Source organism: Diadema antillarum, unplaced genomic scaffold (assembly GCF_040938485.1).
Source record: "Diadema antillarum isolate AM-2024a unplaced genomic scaffold, OU_Dant_1.0 scf00000129, whole genome shotgun sequence".
NCBI lineage: Eukaryota > Metazoa > Echinodermata > Echinoidea > Diadematoida > Diadematidae > Diadema > Diadema antillarum.
Window position 1 is genome coordinate 1,538,228 of NW_027271018.1, and position 19,719 is coordinate 1,557,946.

The window sequence follows — 19,719 nt, forward strand, 5'->3', positions numbered from 1 at the left end:
TAGTCTGGCACTGGCAGATGTCATGTCGATATGTAACCAGACACCTTCCGGCCGAAGTTTTGCCACGCATGCAAAATCTCAACTCGCAGCACACAGACAGCCTCACACAGGAGCAACTTCTGATCCCAACAACGGATCCCCTCCCCATTATTTGGATAAACAACAAAACTTTCCCTCTGCAAACACGTGTATATAACTTTGCTCGAGGAATTTATCGGATGTGAATAGAATAAGAAAGTCTCTAGATGTCATTTAAACACCGCAGACTCTCCAGAAGATGTATTATCATTGAGTGATCCAAATACAATCTAAAACCATCACCGAAGTCTCCATCCAAGAATTTAGCGCGGTGTGAACTTTGCTGAACTCGTCTTGTCTCCGAAAGCGAACTGGCATCCCCGTACGGTACGTATCGGCGGGGTATCTGAGCGAGGATGTTCTCTGCTCCGTGAATTCCATCACAATCGAACCCAAGGAATTTGTGATGTAGATAAACACGATGACGACCTCAAATGACAGCAAATGCATGCTCATACATAACATAGAAAATATAACACATTTGTACGTTTCCTCACCTAATTTTCTTCTTTCCGTTGCTCTAGATTCTCCGTCAAACAGCTTGACAAGGTACAAACCCACTTCTGTACACAGCGGATATGTCACGCACACCACCAACTTCGATTTCGCTCGATCGTGGGGTCTGCTGGCAGGTCTGGTGCTAGTGCAGCAGTACTCGTGCATTATGTGTGTGTTTACGTTTAGGTACGCATTACGTACCCACGTTCATACACACAAAACACGAGCTGCAGTACAGTAAGCGCAGGGATTTCGGACGTGTGTAAAAAGGATGGGGGGGGGGGGGGGGGGGGTGGGGGTGGGCGGGGAGGGGGAGGGTAGTGCGTGTATACACAATCCTATACATGTGTGTGTGTTTTGTGTGTATTCTGTATAGACTGACGTCGGACTCCAGCTTCGGCCCGTCAACTGCCCATGGGATAAAGAGGTTTATAATGTACGAGTTGTTGTTGTTATAATTTTTGGCGTTGCATATCAAAACTCGAATATTTCACGTCAAAACAATTCATTATTTTATTTTTAGACACCACGTTAAATTTTTTTCGCACTTATCATAAACAAAATATTTTTCAAAATATATATAAAATAAACATACGAGTAGTTGATCATGACGTAAATGTACGAGTAGTTAATCATGATGTATCTATAGGAAGAGTTCGCTCTAATCAATTATCTTCATGTTGTCCGTAACGCATGACTGAATCCAGTCTTTCGCAACAAGCCAGTTTACAATTTGAGTAGTGATTGCTTTCCCCCTCTGAAAGACCCAGTAACAAGCTACTGATTGTACTAATTGCTTACAGTACCTATAATATTCATGATATAGAAATATATTGCCCTCCAGTTTTCATATTGACGGTGCTAATGCCTAGATGTCGGGCAAGTCTCGGGCAAGCATTTTAATTGCCATGCAGAAACAACCTAAGTTAACGGTGTATGTTCTGTTACAAATTGTAAGCAGGGAGTGTAAGCAAGGTGATTGAAAGAGAGTCTTTTCAACTCCCTGTGTAAGTTTTCAACGTTTGGTGAACTGTTTTCTATATTGCAGGGCTAAGTTGTGAGTATATGAACGTGCTTTTTTAGGGGGTGGGGTGGGGGAGGGAGGGGGTTGTAAGCAAATGGGGGTCAAGTGTAGGCCTACTGCTCCATCCCCCCCCCCCCCGGCCTTGATGGGAAGAATCTCACTGTGGAACTTTGGGAGATTGAATCATGCGGGGTCCCCTCCCCCCCCCCCCCTTTCCCGGCCCTCCTTTTTTTTTTCTTTTACGAGCCAGAGATCATTTTAAAAGTATAGCTGCCACCTCTTATGACTTAAATTCTTGTTTCTTTATAAAAGTTTGTTGCTAAAACAATGACTATTATACACATTATCACTAAAGTCTAAAGTGTCTTTATAGAGACCAGCTGACATTACCCATTTTTGTGCATAATTTCACAGGTCAAAGTTTAAGTCAGCATAAAGTAACTACGACTCCCAAAAAATGCTTTTATATAAACAGATGTAAGTCGACGTGTATTTCATGAAATATAATAAGCCCCTCCATATCGTTTCACAAATAAAATAACCATTTTCAGTGTTACTGTTACACTATTATAGATAGGATGAATCTTGTTAAGGTGTAGTATTTGGATAGTTTGTATAGGACATTGATTCAGAAAACTTTCATCGGTATATATTATGATTATAAAAGCAGGAGGTAACCGATTCTACCAACCTTCAATCTTTGTGGGCGAGCTTTCATTCCCTCCTCATCAGAGGCGGCGTCACGTTCAAAGTGAGGGGCCGACACGGGGAACAGTGTCTTCAATTCGCTTTTGATGATGGAGGGGCGGGGACATTTTACTGTCATATATTCTTTGCCACATCCAGGGCTAATCGTCTGACGAGAGAGAGAAAAACAAAAGGCTGAACATTTTATGATGTCACTTCCGGGGTTAATGGACTGACAAGCAAGCAAGCAAGCAAGCAAAAAAAGAAAAAAAAAGAGAAAAAATGGGAAAAAAAAGGTCTCATCTTATATTTCCTACAAAAAAGTGTGTGTGTGTGTGTGTGTGTGTATGTGTGTGTGTATGTGTGTGTGTGTGTGTTTGTGTGTGTGAGGGGGGGGGGGGGTTAAGACCCTTTATCTTCTGTAAAAAGTCGGCCCCCTCCCCCGGCCTTGCTCCTGTCTATAAACATCATTACACAAGAAGTACATTATACCAACCTTTCGCAATTTTCATTCACTCCTGTTGGACAACAATTTGATAAAGTCTGGTGGTAGAAGCCGTAACGGTATAGTCCTAAATTCTGTGTAGGATATTATTGCATATTCAATTCTCACTGCTATTGAAGAGAAAACGCTATCTAAAGCACTTTGACTTTAATTTATGATATCAAATTTAGTTGATGAAATTATATATGAACCTCCATTTTTCAATCGTTAAAGTTGTCACCTAGACTGAGTTATTATTGATTTGTAATTGTTGTCCCCTCGTGAAAAGCTACAAAATCTCAGTTGATTTCAGAAGAAACGTACTGATTGAAGAATGAGGATACATAAGTATATGTATGTTTGAAATGGCAGGCATGCATTAAATAACAATCTCTGCAATGGAAGAAGAAATGAAACTGATCGAAGATCTTCTAAAGAGTTATTTTCATATTTACAGTTCAATTGGAGGCATGTGGGGTGATGACATCAGTTCCTTTGTTAATGTGAATATATGTAATTCTTACATGAAAACATGGGAGATTTTAACAATCCATAACAATATATACAGTAAAACATATGATTATTTGATTTCAATTTATGCAAAAAGCATCACAGCATCTGTTTGATTGATTGAACATCTTTTTTTCTTCTTTGTTTTTCTTCTCTCGCATTTATATTTGTGACAAAGGAAAACAGTAACAACGAACCAAGGTGTGATAATTCGCATTCATATCTTGTCAAAGCAAAGAAATATTGAACAGTGAGTGATAACTCGATCCTTGATTGAAGATGAAGGTCAGAAGATACATCCAGGGGAGGTGGAACCCCCCTCCCTGCTGATACATGGAAGGGGCAATAATAGTATCAGGTTGAAGTTACCTATGTTGAAATTGCGCAATAAAATTGCGCACGCACTTTGCCGGCGTGCCGTGCGTGCGGAAGAGAGCGATTGCCTGGCAGCTTCAAGTGCGAGCGCGCAAGCTCCCAGGATGAATGGTTCCTGCCAGCTCCCACTGCACTGCACATGTTCACAATGTAGCTGGCGTGGGAAATCTTACTACGTACTATGTGTAATGTATTGCATCGTATGTAAGGATGTATACGCATTGCATGCGATTGTACGATCGTATGCTCATTGCATTGTTATGCATTGACCTAACTGCGACCAGCAGCCCCAACGTACAACGTACAGTGTTGGGGCTGCGCCGTTTTGGCATCGATATTTTAATGTTGTACCAAACGGGTGCCGTTCCGGCGCTGTATTTCCTTAATTTTTCAACAAAAACTACTGGGAATACTTACATGGGTCGACTAAACCTAAATGATTCACATCGGCGACTGTTTGATGCATTTCATTGCTTATGACGCAGAAAATGCTGTCTTATAAGGCAAATATCTTCAGCTCACCGATGCTCACTAAAACTCACAATCACTTGCACATGCGCACACAATGCATTCAGTCAGTGCATTGACAGCTGTATTACTCGCTACATGATGCATATTCACCATGCGATGATGCATTATTCATATCCTTTTGCGTCCGTAACGGTGACGTCATTATTTACGCATGCGTAGATGCGTACTGATGGATATACACGTTCAAAATAGCAGCAGAGCTCTCCACTAGGGCAGACCGCCTACTCCTAAAAAATGTGGAAAATTATGCAGTTTCCAGATAAATTGGTGAGAAGGACCAAGGCAATGGGGTAGTGTATATTTCATTTTATATTGTCACTGTGTTTATGATGGACATTTAGCCATGGTTTATTTGTGAAGTTGCCGTATATGTGGCAATAGGGAGTTGTTCGTGATTCTCACTTGAACGAAACTGCGGGGTAGCCGCCAGGACCCCGCCGCAGAGCGGCGGGTCTCCGGGGCTAGCATTGACCATGCTGTATGCGTGACCATTAAAAATCAGAGTTGAAAGTCGCGCTGGAACAAGTGCTAATTACTGTAATATACTCGATCCATCGCCTGCGTTTGTGGATTTGGCGGCTTTTGAAGCAGCTTGGAGGCAGGAAATAAATTTGAAGGTAAAAAACATTGCATTGGCTCTCATTTATGTCTATGATCATGATTGATGTGATGATGAGTCGAGTCTCACCAGGTGCTCACTGACGACGTGACACTGTAAATTTTAATTTGTAAATTCTGTAAATTCATATCTGTAACTGTAAGTTAGTGTATTCACAGGCGACGTACACTGGACCAGTTTGCTATATTATGAAGTTTGCTCCGCTCATACAGGGACAGTGGTCAGTGCCACGACTTTCCACCGAAGGTTTTTATGATACTGACAAATAGAAATAAGATACATTTATTGTAATATTAACCTGCTGGTAAAGTTTACAGTGGTACGGCCCTACGGGCTACGGCCGGGCCACGGGGTACCGGGGTATAGACACTAGTGATAATAGTAATCAATACAAAATGGTCAAAGGTTATACGGCAAAATCGTGAAATAGGCCCCACCGCTGAGTGCGTGCCCCCGTGCGTTAGCAAGCAAGGGTAGGTCCTAGGGTTAGGGTTAGGGTTAGGGTTTTATGGTTAAATTGGCCGTTAAATTTGTCGAGGGACATTAGGGAGTCCTTCTGAGAATAAAAAGTTGAAGACCAAAGCAAAAAACGGGAGAAAGGGAGGACGAAAGATGCTATGCTGTGGAAATCGGCCCCACCGCTGTATCAATCCCGCGTAAATGCCGTTTGGTAGGGCCGCAATCACGAGTATTATACTTTGGAAGGAAGCCCCACCGCCGTGCCTACCTACTGATGAACGCTGCACGGTGGGGCTGAATTCACGAGTATAAACAGGCGAGCCGCCGTATTTTGATAGTACGGACACGCAGTGGTCGTGGTGGTGGGGCCTATTTCACGAGTATGCCGGTTATACAATGATTACAATGTTAATGTGCAATCTAGACACAGTCAGTGTAGGGTTTGTCCTACTCATCGACCGCCTAATTTTGATTTGCTTGATAAGAATATTTAACACTGAAATTCACGTAAAAACTTGACCTACGTGATTGAGAAAATCCATATCCAGCACTATCATTACATTGTAGTATCAAATGCTGTTGTTCCCTTTTCAGTTCGAAGTTTCAGTGCAAAGATATCGCCGTCGAACTTGAGTGGCCTCTTTTCAGCTCCCCGCGGTGCTGCTCCTTTTTTAGATCGACCGCTGTTTTTGTATTGACAATGCACACAAACCGAGTTGTATTGAACACCGTGTTGTACAAAGCTTTTTAGAAAATGCATTGACATTTACACTGTACATTACGATTCGGTTAAAATATTCATTCGAAATTTTGTCCTTGATATAAACCATTAATGAACAGTGAATTTTCGCGTTTTCCCACATATCCTCATCAACAGTCAAAGCCAATACATTTTTATGTGCTCTGCACGCAGTGCAGTGCGTACTAAGCGTTCTGTGCCCAAAACTACGCGGTCGGTTTAAAAAAGGGTGGTCGATGTGTAGTAGAGCTACCATACTGAATTTTGTGTGGTCTGTGAGTGTGAGCATGGTGACTCTCCTTGTTATTGTAATTACGTGTGTACGCAGTTACATTGTATGTTCGGGCTGGTCTTGGTTAGGTGAGTGATAGACAGATTTTTTTTTTTTTTTTTTAACTAACTTTTATTGCTTTCCCCCATGAATAAGGAGATTCCGTGAAGCCCGACGTAGATGCAGTCTCTGCGGAATATCCCCGACAAGATACAGACTGATCTTTTGGTCAAGGTGAGTGAGCAAAACAGCGAAACTATTTGTCATTTTTTATTGGATCGGCTTTGATTTCTTGCACCTTTTTACCTTTACCTGAGATTCTGGAAGAGAATGCTGTTGTCACAGCAGTCGCGTCGGCATGCTCGTCGGGTTCCCGTTCTTGTATGTACAGCTGTATAAACATAATCATAATCTAACTGGTGGATTCATTGCAGTTACAGACTCAACAGACACACCACTATGCTATGAAATGCAGAATGATGATCCCCATTTATTGATTGATACGGTTGCAATGTTTTGACTTATTTTCACTGTTTCGTTGTCTCTATAATCAATTGCCTAGTAAAGATAAAGTGCTATGACATGTCAATGAAGAAGTTGATATAAGCTCCCTTCATACATGTACTATGTACACGTGTACATTGTGCAAGTGTGCAAATGAATCAAAATGTTTGCTTACAGTGTACAAATGTATGTTTCATGGAGAGAGTTGTTTCATGAAGATAAGTTGGGTCGGGAGTGCTAAACTATTTGTTAATAGTAGGTCTTGAGCAACTGAATTGATTTCGTAGATTTTTGCTGAATTCTGATGGTGATCAGATGTGCAATGTTTTTACCTCACAGCACTTTATTTGAAGAAGTGGGGCAGCCATGTCGGACGGAATGCAAGCTGTTCGCCTTTCAGGCTTTAGCATCTCCAAGAGCGATCTCCTCGGTCTTATCATCCGATTATCTATCGTTGGAGTGACCACTTATTACGGGGTCAAATGGATCGTGTATGCCATGGACCCAACCAGGAAGCAGAAACAAGAGGCAAAACAGCAGGTAAAGGACAGCTGTAGAGCAAACTGTGATGTCACGGAAACAGAAGAAGTTACTGTATCCCACAATACAATGATAAAGAGACATTTACAAAGTACCAGAATCGTTGACGAGGCAAAATCCCTCCCACTCACAAACTTGAGAAATGAAACCAAGTAAAGCCAAACCTCCTTCCATTTGTGCAATCATTTGAAGGAAGATACAGAATCTTATTGTATCTGTATAATTTAAAAACAATGTTTTGTGACAAGAACAAAAGCTTTCAGGCCGAATTTTCTATGGTTGTATTACAGATATTGCAGTTATAGCAGTTGCATTGTACTTTAAAGTAGTGTTTGACTACTGTCATTCCTCTTTTTTCTTTTTTTTTTCTTTTTTTTGTATGTAGGCTGAGAAGCTGATGAAAAACCTGGGCATACAGATGTCTCCCCAGACCAAGCTGAGCGAGTATGAATTGTCCATCGCCTCGCAACTGGTTGACCCACTGACCCTCAATGTTGACTGGTCTGACATCGGTGGTCTGAAACAGGTGTGCCAAGACATCAAGGAAACCATTCTCATGCCCATCAAGAAGAAGCACTTGTTTGCCGGTTCAAAACTCATGCAGCCCCCAAAAGGTAAGTGTGGGACACAAGAACCAAATGCATAATCGTGTCAGGACATTTCTTTGAAACTGTTAAATTCAATTTAGTTCAGTTCAATTCAATTCAAATCAATTCAGACATCAAAAGTCACTACAAAAGTTGTAGAATTTGTGTCCATGGTCCTGTTCTCAGAATTTTGAAAAAATAAGCGTCCACAAAAGATCATTACAGAGTGTGTCTGCTATGAAATGTCGTACTCAGTACAAATTCTTTAATGTTCAAGTAGTGAAAAGTACAATTGTAGGGCAATTGTTATCACATTGATATGATTTATCATAGAAAGAAGGCAATATGTGACCGTGCACCACAAAACGAACAAAAGGTTGCACACACTGATTTTGTGTGAGGACTGTATATAGGTGAAAAGGGTCAACCGAGCCGCGGTTGACTTTTTCATATTTTCTGGAAGAGCAAGTCTTCTACATTATGCTAAAATTTGGGATCATAAAACGGGCAGGAAAGTGTGCTTTTTAGCTGTTTTTCTGGAACATTATTTGGCAGAATAGCGTCATTAAGTGTGTCTTTAGAGTCCCGTTTTCATTTCTTAAAAACCTTATACACACTCTTCACTTTTTGTTAAGACAAAAGAAATAAAAAGAAAAAATGGGTGGAGGAGGGGGTGCGTGCACCCCCCCCCCCCCCCATTTATTTTTTTTTAAGGTGCCTCCCCTCTACGGAATTCCGGGATCCACCCCTGTTGATATACTCTAAAACCGGAAATTTCTGTGTGCATGAAACTTTCACAAATTTTGTAAGGAACCAAGATTCTCAAAAGTAAAATGCACACAAAAGTGTTGTTTATAAAAAACAGTGAATGCCAGTGGTGATATGCAAGAGTCTCATGTCACGGAATAGGCAGTCGACCCCAATTTGCAAAAGTTTCATGCCACAAATGGTTGCTGGTCTTACAGTAGAGTACATCATATGTGCCGAAGGGCATTTTGCTATGTGAAGGTCAAAAGATCTACTTCAAAAGATCTGAGGATGAACCACAGACAAAGGCAGGGTTAAGATTTTGAATTCCAACTTTGCAGCCTAAATTGATTCAGAAGATGTGTTTCTATTACCATAATATTCAAGCTGTGCTACACATTGTACAATAACAGCATAATCAATTTTCCCGATGGTAGTACACACTGTAGAGTCATTCATGGAAATCTGACAGTTTAAAATTTCCTCTCCCTCACAGTGCTAGTTTAGTATTCAAGAGTAGATGAGAATATTTGTTATTGATATGCCACCTTTTACAAGTAAGTAATCATTCAAAGAATATGTGACGATGTGAACAATCAACTTTGACTTGTGAAGAGAATCTAAATATACTTGGCTAGCGTTTGATTTATTTGTCCTATCACTGGCTGGCAGAGAAGTGTTATTTTAGTATCCATTTGGTATCCACATGTGAATTTTTTTTTTCTTCTTGGCATACTTTGTAGGTGTCCTTCTGTATGGCCCTCCAGGCTGCGGTAAAACCATGATTGCTAAAGCCATTGCCAAGGACGCTGGCTGCCGCTTCATCAACCTGCAGGCCTCAAACCTTACGGACAAGTGGTACGGGGAGTCACAGAAGCTCGCATCGGCCGTCTTCTCACTGGTGACTATATGCTTTATATATGCTATATGCTCTGAATGTCTGTTCTGTTTTAGTTTCTTGAGATTTCAATGACTCTTATGAGCTCAAATGGGTTTTCTATTGTTGTAGTGCAACTTGCAAAATACAACTGACTGAGTGAAGTTTAAACGGTAACAATTTGAGGATGATCTGATTTTGCTATAACACACCTTTCCCGTAGACACCTACGAATACTTGGGAATTGTCTTCATTGTGTCAAGTCATTACAATCTAAGCACTCATTACTTGCTCTTGTATAGGTCTCTCTCTTATTCACACGTATCTTGGATACAGCTACTGACTGATTGTTATGTTACTGCAGAATTAGACTATGTCATAATGAGGCTAGGTATGTTGTGTATTCTATGTGTCTTGTAACAATTGTGCCTAGTCTTTGCTCAACGTTTTTTCTTTTTCACCGCACAGGCGAGTAAGTTTCAGCCGGCGATAATCTTCATCGATGAAATCGACTCCTTCCTACGGTCGCGAGCGTCCCATGATCACGAGGCGACGGCCATGATGAAAGCACAGTTCATGACCCTCTGGGATGGTCTCATCACCGACGAAAATTGCGAGGTGATTAGATTACTTGAATGCAAGTTGCATACTGTATATGCCATGTATTTTGCTGTTTTTTATTTTGTGTGAATTTTGAGAGTCGGGTGCTATTTGCGAAATTAATAACACACAAACATATGAACTCTGATCCTGAATGAATGCGACATGTATGCATGTATAAGTTTCTTTCTCCAGTACCATACTCCACAATTGCAAATTTAAACACTTGCTAAAAATGTTGGGAATTCCTGATTCAAAAAAAAAATTGCTAAATACATGGCATATACAGTAAAATCATGTATGCATTTGGAATGAAATACTGAGCTTCCACACATAACTGATCTTTGTAAATCATAGATTTATACTAAACTTTTCTGGGGGGGGGGGGCAGGGGGTCCCCTTTGGAGACTTCTATCAGATGAAAAGCCAAAAGAGCTTTACAAAATAAAGGGAGTGTGCTAAATTTAGGTTCTCCATTGTAACAAAAAGAAGCTTCATAATTTCAATTGTTCCATATGACTGAAAATCCTTCATGTGTGAAATATGCCTATTGAATGAGTTTGAGATCAAAATGACCATAGATTAGCACATATGATTTTGATATCAAGTAGAAAGTAATGAGTATACTCTTGCAGGTCTTTACATTTTCAGCCATACATTCTATGTGGATAATACAAGATGACTGATTGGATTACGTATGTCAACATTTGGTTGTCCCTTGGTTTCATATGTTCAGACTCTTATTGATGGCATTTAAAGGGATGGTGTAGTTTTGGTTGAGGTAGGGAAATCAGATTTTAATGTTTTGCGGAATAATTAGACACCACTTATGAAAAATGTAAGAACATATAATCTACGAGGTAATCAGTTTATTGATATTATTAAGTTTATTGATGAAAATTGGTCTTAAAATGGATGGGATATCCAAAAACCAAGTAAAATAAAGTGGTCCTAATAAAAGGTGGGCCTCCACCTTTTATTAGGACCTCTTTCTTTCAGGATATATCACCCATTTCAAAATAGATTTTTCATCAAGTAAACTGTGAATTCCTCTTAGAATTGTTTGTTCTTTCATATTTCATGAGAGGTTTCTCATTACTGTAAAACACGATATATTCACGGCATGACATTTTCGCGAATTGCCTGTGGCATTATATGCATGAAGTGTAGGTAAGAACGTTAGCGTGCATCTTAATTTCGCGAATCTTGGCTCTCGCGAAATAAATACGCACGCGGACATTCCTAATTTTACAGTATCTCTCAGAAAAGTTGGAAACCTGAAGCTCCATCTCAACCAAAACTATACCATCCCTTTGAGTTAGATGAGGAATGTAAACAATGCATTGCAAATGTGTAATGCACAAAGAGTGGCAAAATTCAATTCAGTTGTCCTTAGGGAAGGAGATGGATCTCAACTATTCAAGTAGCACCCTTAAAATCTAGTTCCGTTTCATGATTGACCTCTTCATGATTGATAATGTCTGTTTGGATAGAGATGGACAGTAATAAACTGCATAGCTAGAAGATTGGACACACTTCTTCTTGGCAAATTAACTTTGCGGAACTTGTGAGTTGTCATATCATCATTCTCACTCCCTTGCTATCTCTCTCTCCCTCTCTTTGTATTTATTCATGCAATTGCTCCTCTCCAGGTCATTGTGATGGGAGCCACGAATCGTCCGCAGGACGTCGACGCAGCCATCTTGAGGCGGATGCCCACTTCCTTCCATATAGGCATGCCTGATAAGGTTCAGAGGAAGCATATACTGGAGATCATTCTCAGAAATGAACTGGTGAGTGCTGGCTGACTTTGCTCCAGTTGTTGTTTTTTTTTCTTCACTATCATTATTATTATTTTTTTTTTTTTCAGAACTACCTGAATCATGAAAAAGTTTTTGCTATTTCACCTTGGGTCTTGTGGAAAAAATAGCTCCCAATGCTTGAAGACCAAACTTTTCAAATCAAATTGAAGAGACGATGTATTAGGAGGAAGGCAACTGCTGAAAAACTTGTAATGACTTTGTTCCACAAACTACACAGGCAGTTGTAGTTTTCAAAGTTTATGGTTTTCATCAGTCGTTTGGTTGATTTGATCATGCTAGTGTGAGTCAGCTCAATGAATTACAGATTTTTTAATTGCGAAGTCAGCTACGGTGATAAATTTGTGAAAATGCAATTTGAGATCAAAGCTTACATCAAGGAGAGTATTGTGTTGTCTCATGTATTAGGGAAGGTTTATATTTAGGGAGAAGCTTACCAGCTGTGCCCTGTGTTACATTTTAGTATATTAATGATTGAATTGAAATTCTTAGAGCTGTCTGGGAGTTTTTTAATTTTTTTGTACAGTTTGTGAATGCACTAGTTGATGCACGTATGGAGCCACCCACATGTAGAAATCAAATACACTCTTTTGCTCTGTGCATCAAGGGCATTTTTTATTTGCACTGCCTGTCTAATGATATGTACAGTCAAACCTGTCTATAGTGGCCATCCGAGGGAGACAAAAAAGTAGCCATTTTAGACAGGTGGCCAGTGTAGACAGGTTCTTAACATAGTTTTTCTATTAGATGGAATTGTTTTTAGTGGCCATATACAGTGGGTGGCCGCTACAGCAGGGCTGCACACTAACCCGTTTTTTCTACTGGTCCGACCTGTCTGTTGGACCAGTAGGTACCCAGTTTTTCGAATATTTTGCTGGTCCATTCCTGAAAAAGTTACTGGTCCTACAGTGATTTTTACTGGTCAGGGACAGTCAGACCAGTGCCAGTGTGCAGCGTTGGCTATAGACAGGTGGTCACTAAGACATGTTTGACTGTAATATAATTTTGAAGAGCAATCCAAATTGCATTGGCACTTTTTGTGTAAGTTCCTCCAGTGTGCATTGTTACCACAACAAGCTATTCAAGCACTTTCTGTGTTACAGTCATTGAGGGGCAAAGTTTGGAATATGATATACAGTGCAGTCCCGTTACAGGGGCGGATCCAGGGAGGACCGCAACCGGCGCACGCCCCCCTTTATATTTTGTTGAAACAAAAGAAATAAAAAGAAAAAAATGGGGGGAGGGGTGCGTGCGCCCCCCTTTAATTTTGCAAACGCGCCCTCTCTTTACGGAATTCCTGGATCCGCCCCTGCGTTATAATGAGCACGGTTGTAACAAAATTCCGGTTACAATGAAGTAAAAATTCAGACCGCAACATTATCTGTTCCATGTTTTTTTATTGTTTATTTGTTCAGTTATAACGAAATTTCGATATAACAAAAGAAAACTGCCGAACCCAAGGACTTTGTTATAACGGGAGTCAACTGAAACGTTTCCTGATATTGCTTTAGGCCTTTCTCTGTCAGCTGACCGATTCTACCCGATTGTCCAGTTCAAACATGATGTATGCACTTGTCTCTGTGATGCCCATGGGGGTGTGTCTGTCCTGTAATGATTGACAGGTGGATGGCGACATAAACCTGACAGAGGTAGCTGAGAAGGCAGAGAAATTCAGTGGGAGCGACCTCAGGGAGATGTGCCGGAATGCCTCCATGTACCGCATCAGAGATTACATGTAAGACAGCTAAGCACAGGCCAGTGGCCTGGGTATGACCTTTGAACCATGACTGTACTTTCAACCAATCCCTGGTTTATATACTTCACAAGAATGATCCTACCAACTTTTTGCATGGAAATCAAATGCAATATTAGCATTTTTTTCCCCATATGGCTCCCACTCTTACGTTCAATGATGAGGATATCTGACACTGCTTAACCTGAAAAAAAAGTTAGTGTGAATCATAATGGAATGAAATGAAAACAGCACATCCTTGTTAACAAAAGTACCAGTAAATGGAACAAATGAGAATCAGTTAGGCCCTTGAATGCTATTTAGTCATCTGTCTTTACATCTAGTGGGTCAAAAAAGGTGTATTGCCATGTTATGAATGTCATTAGCAAATAACTTCACATTCTAGCAGTTAGTGAAATGTAATACTGACTATCAAATGCAGTTGTCATCTGTGCATGCTTTGTTTGTTTTAACCATCTGGTACTTGTTACTTGGATCGAAAAAACGTCTTGTGCTTGATACCTACTTAAATTTGATCATAAATTTTGCACAGTACAATTTCCTTGACACTTGATTGCCATCAAAGCACACCAAAGATTGTTCAATTTCTGATTTGTTTGATAAATTTCTTAACCATACATGATCTGACATTGTCGGCCATACTTTTTTGCTTGAAATGTATATAATCTTTCCCACACTGCCCACGACATTTGTTGCTTTAATCCTCACCTAGAGCAACCACAGTATATGAAATGAGACACACCTATTATTGCATATACCATATACATGTGTTTCACGAGTATACTGTGTGAATTTGGAGTTGTAAGGCAATTATTGTAAGTGATTGAAATTTGTGATTTAGAACCACAGTGACATAAATTGACATAAGCGTATCCCTATTCAAGAAAAATGTTAGCAATTTCCAACATTGGAGACAATACACTACCACATTTTTGTCATAGAAGGCAATATTTTTGCAAGTTACTCATTTCTTGATAACACATACAATATATTGCACATACAGTATCTGTTATGAAGAATTCACTCTTTTGGATGGCTGCTCCCTGTATTATGGTTTGGTGCAATCATGTCATATATCTGATGAGGGCAGATATTGATGAATTAATCAGGCAGATCTCCTCTATGCCTGTGCAGATATGCCAACTGTTAATTTTTTGCAGTAGTGTGTACTGCATTTTTGCCAAAAATACTACATGTTTCATGGAAAATACTGTATTTCCAAAACTGTAGTACTACTCATGTCTATGCATCCCTGCCTGTATTTACAGTGTACACACTGTGCAAGGAGACCAAACAGCAGCTCTTTCATCATATACTCCGTTCACAATCTGCTTTCCTTCATCTCTTGTTACAGGGAGAACGATTCTGCCGATGAGGATGAAGGCAGTGACCTCCGACCCATGAGCATGGCGGACCTGGTAGCTGCAATGGAGAAGATGACAGAGGCGCGAGCACTTCAGGGGCACGGTCTTCCCTCTGTCAGCACGTTTCCCCTCGACTGACACCAGTGATGAGACTTTTTGAGTAACGCACTTTGATTCATGCAGGTCATACATCGTACCTCCAGGGGGGTGTTTCATCAACGTTTGTCAGCGCAAAAAGTTGTTGTCGCTGACAATCACCATAGTAACAGTCAGTGACCAGAGCATCTCATCCAATCAAAACCAAGGATCTTGCTGAAATTGTCAGAGCTGACACTTGTCAGCACTGACAAACATTGATGAAACACCCCCCTGATCACTTCTCTCACTGTGGAGGGAGTATTGATGAAATTATTCACATTGAAAGTGCAACAGTTTGCTGCAGAGGGTAGCCAAATGCAGTTATTTACTCATCATGACAGTGTGTCTGGGACTGTATAGACCGATTTGGGTTCGTTGAGGGCAGCAGACAATTTGTGGCACTGGGCGCAGCCATAGTGGGTGTCTCAGCCGACCCCCCCCCCCTGCTCTCCCCCACCCCCGGGCAACATGTTTATCACGCACTTGTAACAAATGTTCGCGCACTAAGCAAGCGTTCGCGCACTCAGTACGAGACGCCTATTGGCTAAAACGACCATGCGTCAGTTTTTCATTCCGCGCGCGGAAGGGGGTAGGGAAGAGGAGAGGGGGGGTCGGCTGAGACACCTCGTTAATGGCGCTGCCCATGCCAAAAATACACATAGCGCGTCACAGAATCGGTCTATATGTTTGTTTTTGTTTTTAAATCCCTTATAATGTTGTGTATAATCGGTTTGATTTTTGCAATCCATATGTTTTCCCATGTGTTCATGTTTGTAATGGCATGCTACACTGCTTTGCTGTACTAAATGGGATATGTGGTCATTGTGTATTGTGATACAGTGTGACTCAATAATAACCAACTCACCTACTTGACCCCTTCCACAAAAAAACAAACAAACAAACAAAGGGAGAGAGCTGTGACGTGTCACAAACTTGAATAACAACATGTTTCTACCACATAAGGGAGATTTAAAAAAAAAAAATCTGAATGAATTTGTGCTGGCCATGCATGCACTAACAATGCAAACAAGAAGTAAGTAATTGCCCTGAAAGTCAATAATTGTCCTCAAAAAGTGTTATGGATTTTTACCCTTTGTAGGAAGGTGTATGGGAGAGGTATTTGAGTGTGAATTTTATCTTGTCTTAAGGAAGCCCATCTGTAAAGACTAAAGGGCGTTCCTTGAATATGGAATTCATCAGCTGTTTTGGTGTATATTGTGGTTTTTGTCTGTAGGTCTTTCTTATTTCATATTTCGTAATTGTATAAAGCAGTCCTAGAATTCACAGCAGACAGATTGCCTTCCAAAGACTAAATCGGCATCCTTTGTTTTGTATAAACTTGGAAAAGTTCGTCAGTTTTTGGATTCAAAGACTACTGTAATAGTTTGTTATATAATATCTCAGACTCACAGCTACATAAACTCCAGATATTTCAGAACGCAGCTGCAAGATCGATTACCCGCACAAAGAAGTATTCTCACATAACCCCCATCTTGAAGTAGCTACATTGGCTCCCCATCTAATCATGCATAGTTTTTAAGATACTGTTACTGACTTACCAGTGCCTGCACTCAATGGCACCAGAATATCTCAGTGAGTTCTTGGTAAAGTACGCCCCCTCTTGTAATCTCATCTAATCGGCTCAGAAAAATCTTCTCCAATGTCCTGTTATCACAACCAAGTTTTATGGTGAGCGAACTTTTGCTCATGCTGCTCCCACACTGTGGAACACTGTTCCATGTTATATAAAGGAAGCTTCCACAGTGTTAAAGTTCAAAACTGTTCTCAAGACATTTCTGTTTAAAAAGTATTATGAATGAGTTTTGGTGTGCATCTACGGTACATACATTGTACAAGAGTCAGTACATTTCTTTTTCCATTTTCATCCCTCTCCCTTAAAGTGCATAGAGACACTAAGGTAGTGATATGCGCTATATAAGCACTGTAGTATTGTTGTTATTATTATTATTATTGATTAAATTTGAAGGAGCTGTGCTCGATCTTTTGATCTGTCTCCACAATGTGAGGTACATTGTACATGTATATTTTGTTTCTCAAATATGACTATTAGAATGAGGACAGATCACAAGAAAATTCTTATGGTGCTGGGCATGTTTGCTTTTTTAGTTACAAGTTGTACCTTTACACACTTTAATGAAATTAGAGGAGGTACCCAAGGAAGATTGCGTGCATAGTAATCAACTGAATAAAAGGCAAATAGTGATAGGAAGTAAGTTCTTAGCCTTAAGTGTAAGCCAGGAAATTGTATTACATCCCTGGTTTGAGATGAATGTCATACCTCTTCCATATTTTAGCCCACAGTACTGGTGAGTGTAGGGTCTTGGACCTCTCATATTAAAGGGATTGTATAGTTTTGGTTGATATGTGGCTTCAGGTTTCTAACTTTTTTAATGATATATAGAGAAACTTCTTACGATACATGAAAGAGCATGCAATTCTAAAAGGAATCTAAAGTTTATTTGATGAAAATTGGTTTTGAAATGGCTGAGATGTCAAATAACAAAGAGGTCCTAATAAGTGATGGGACCCACCTTTTATGAGGACCACTTTGTTCTACATTGTTTTTGGATATCTCGGCCATTTCAAGACTGACATTCATCGAATAAATTTTGAATTCCTTGAAGAATTATATGCTCTTTATGACTTCATAAATGGTTTCTAATTATCTTCCAAAAAGGTTAAATCTGAATCCCCCATCTCAACAAAAACTACCATTCCTTTAAGAGTGTGCTACTTAATGTTGTTGTTGTTTTTTTTTTATTGATGTGCAGAACTGAAATAAGTGAATGGAATTGAAAAAGAAGTGGTGCATGGTTGTGATGTTCTTGCAAAGGTTCACATCCACGGAAAAGGTGCCTCCTTTGACCATGAACCTGTCCAAATGGTTGTTGCCGTAGAGTCAGAATCCTATCCTTCGTGAGCAGTGACTGAGTGTTCATATTTCTAACACTGCTCTATCCATGTTCTGTTCAGAACTCTGCATTCATGTACATATAGTAAACTTAGGTGCCATTATATTTGCTTTGCCTCACCCTCCCAGGGGCTAGATCGTATGTACAGTGCATCCAGACATTGGAACTATTGCCACTAGATACTCTGGACATACAGTGTTTGAGGGGAGAGGGGGGGGGGGGGGATTTTTTCAGTTTTCTATAAAGCACTGCTGAAATCATGATTGGTGTGAATAAAGTACAGGCCTTCATTTTTTCAGCCTTCTGCTCCGTGATGGGAGATTATGTTTTGTCATTTAACCTTGGCTGCCTTTCCTGTGTGTTCTTATGATTATTTCCTATCCTGTTTATTGTGATAGGATCCATCAGTTTGTATAAACAGTGCTGCTGTTGTGGGTGTAGTACAAGTTGTATCAATAATATTTATATGCAATACTAATGATGTAATAATGTTACACAAATTTTGCCACAAAAAATTTGAGGTATGGTAATGAGGGATCTTGGGCAGCAATAAAATGACCATGTTCCCTCATTTCAGGTCCAGTCAATCTGCATAGCACTGCTAAACAGTGTTCTTGCATAAGTACAATGTAGTCATACGCCCCAGTGAATAGTCTAGTGTTGGTCACTGGTTTGACTGATGTGCTATGCATCTGATGATGAGCATGATCATTAAAAAAACGTATTTGTTGTTGGGGTTTTTTTTATGACTGCTCCCGATTGAGCTGTGTCAGTCAGATGTATGTAATTAATAAGTGATATTTGATCATTGAAATAAAATAGTATTGACAGGCCAGGCCTTTCACACCTTAGATACCCACTCTGATTTTGCAGTTTATATGAGTTCAAAGTGAATTACAGTGTGAATTATATGTATATATAATTTAGTGTATATATATATATATATATATATATATATATATATATATATATATATATAGTAAAGTCACAATAGAAAAATGCATTAAATGCCAATTGGTGTTTATCCAAAATCCAAATTTACGGGGGCCTTTCCCTTCATCAGGGATGAAAGTGCTCATCCCCCTTATGAAGGGGGAGGCCCCCAAAAATTTGGATTTTTAATAAAAACCAGTTGGCATTTGATGCATTCTTCTATCATGACTTATTATTTCTGTCACTATTACTGCCAGTATGCGAATCAAATAAATGTATATAGGCCTATATATATATATATATATATATATATATATATATATATATATACACACACACACAATGCATATTCTACTCTACCTTTCTTATATATATATATATATATATATATATATATATATATATACATATACATGTATATATATATATATATATATATATATATATATATATATATAATATATATTATTGTGAGCAAGAGTAGACAAGGTCTCAATGTACTGAGGGCATGCATATTTGTTTGGGTTTTTTGTTGTATATTTTTTGGTGTTTGTGCATCTGATCTGTATGTCTGTGAATAAACATGAATACCTGAATATAAGATATGCCCAAGTTCATTAACAGACTTTTGGGAAAAAAATGAATTAT

The 19,719-nt window shown here is 39.6% G+C and overlaps 2 protein-coding genes across 4 annotated transcripts in view; one reads left to right on the forward strand and one right to left on the reverse strand.

The window, feature by feature from the left end:
* LOC139720591 (prolyl 4-hydroxylase subunit alpha-1-like) overlaps nt 1-691 on the reverse strand; it is a 41,998-nt gene extending 41,307 nt beyond the window's left edge. For all 3 annotated transcript variants that reach the window (XM_071631942.1, XM_071631943.1, XM_071631944.1), the window contains exon 1: nt 576-691. The gene's annotated coding sequence lies outside the window, so the exon portion shown is untranslated. The remainder of the gene's footprint in view (nt 1-575) is intronic.
* A 6,462-nt stretch (nt 692-7,153) lies between these two features.
* LOC139720581 (outer mitochondrial transmembrane helix translocase-like) lies at nt 7,154-15,588 on the forward strand. The gene is made up of 7 exons (XM_071631929.1): nt 7,154-7,319; nt 7,705-7,933; nt 9,397-9,554; nt 9,999-10,148; nt 11,783-11,923; nt 13,573-13,685; nt 15,058-15,588. Exons 1-7 carry the CDS (start codon nt 7,158-7,160, stop codon nt 15,203-15,205), a joined length of 1,101 nt encoding a protein of 366 aa, XP_071488030.1. The 5' UTR covers nt 7,154-7,157; the 3' UTR covers nt 15,206-15,588.
* The last annotated feature ends 4,131 nt before the right edge of the window (nt 15,589-19,719 follow it).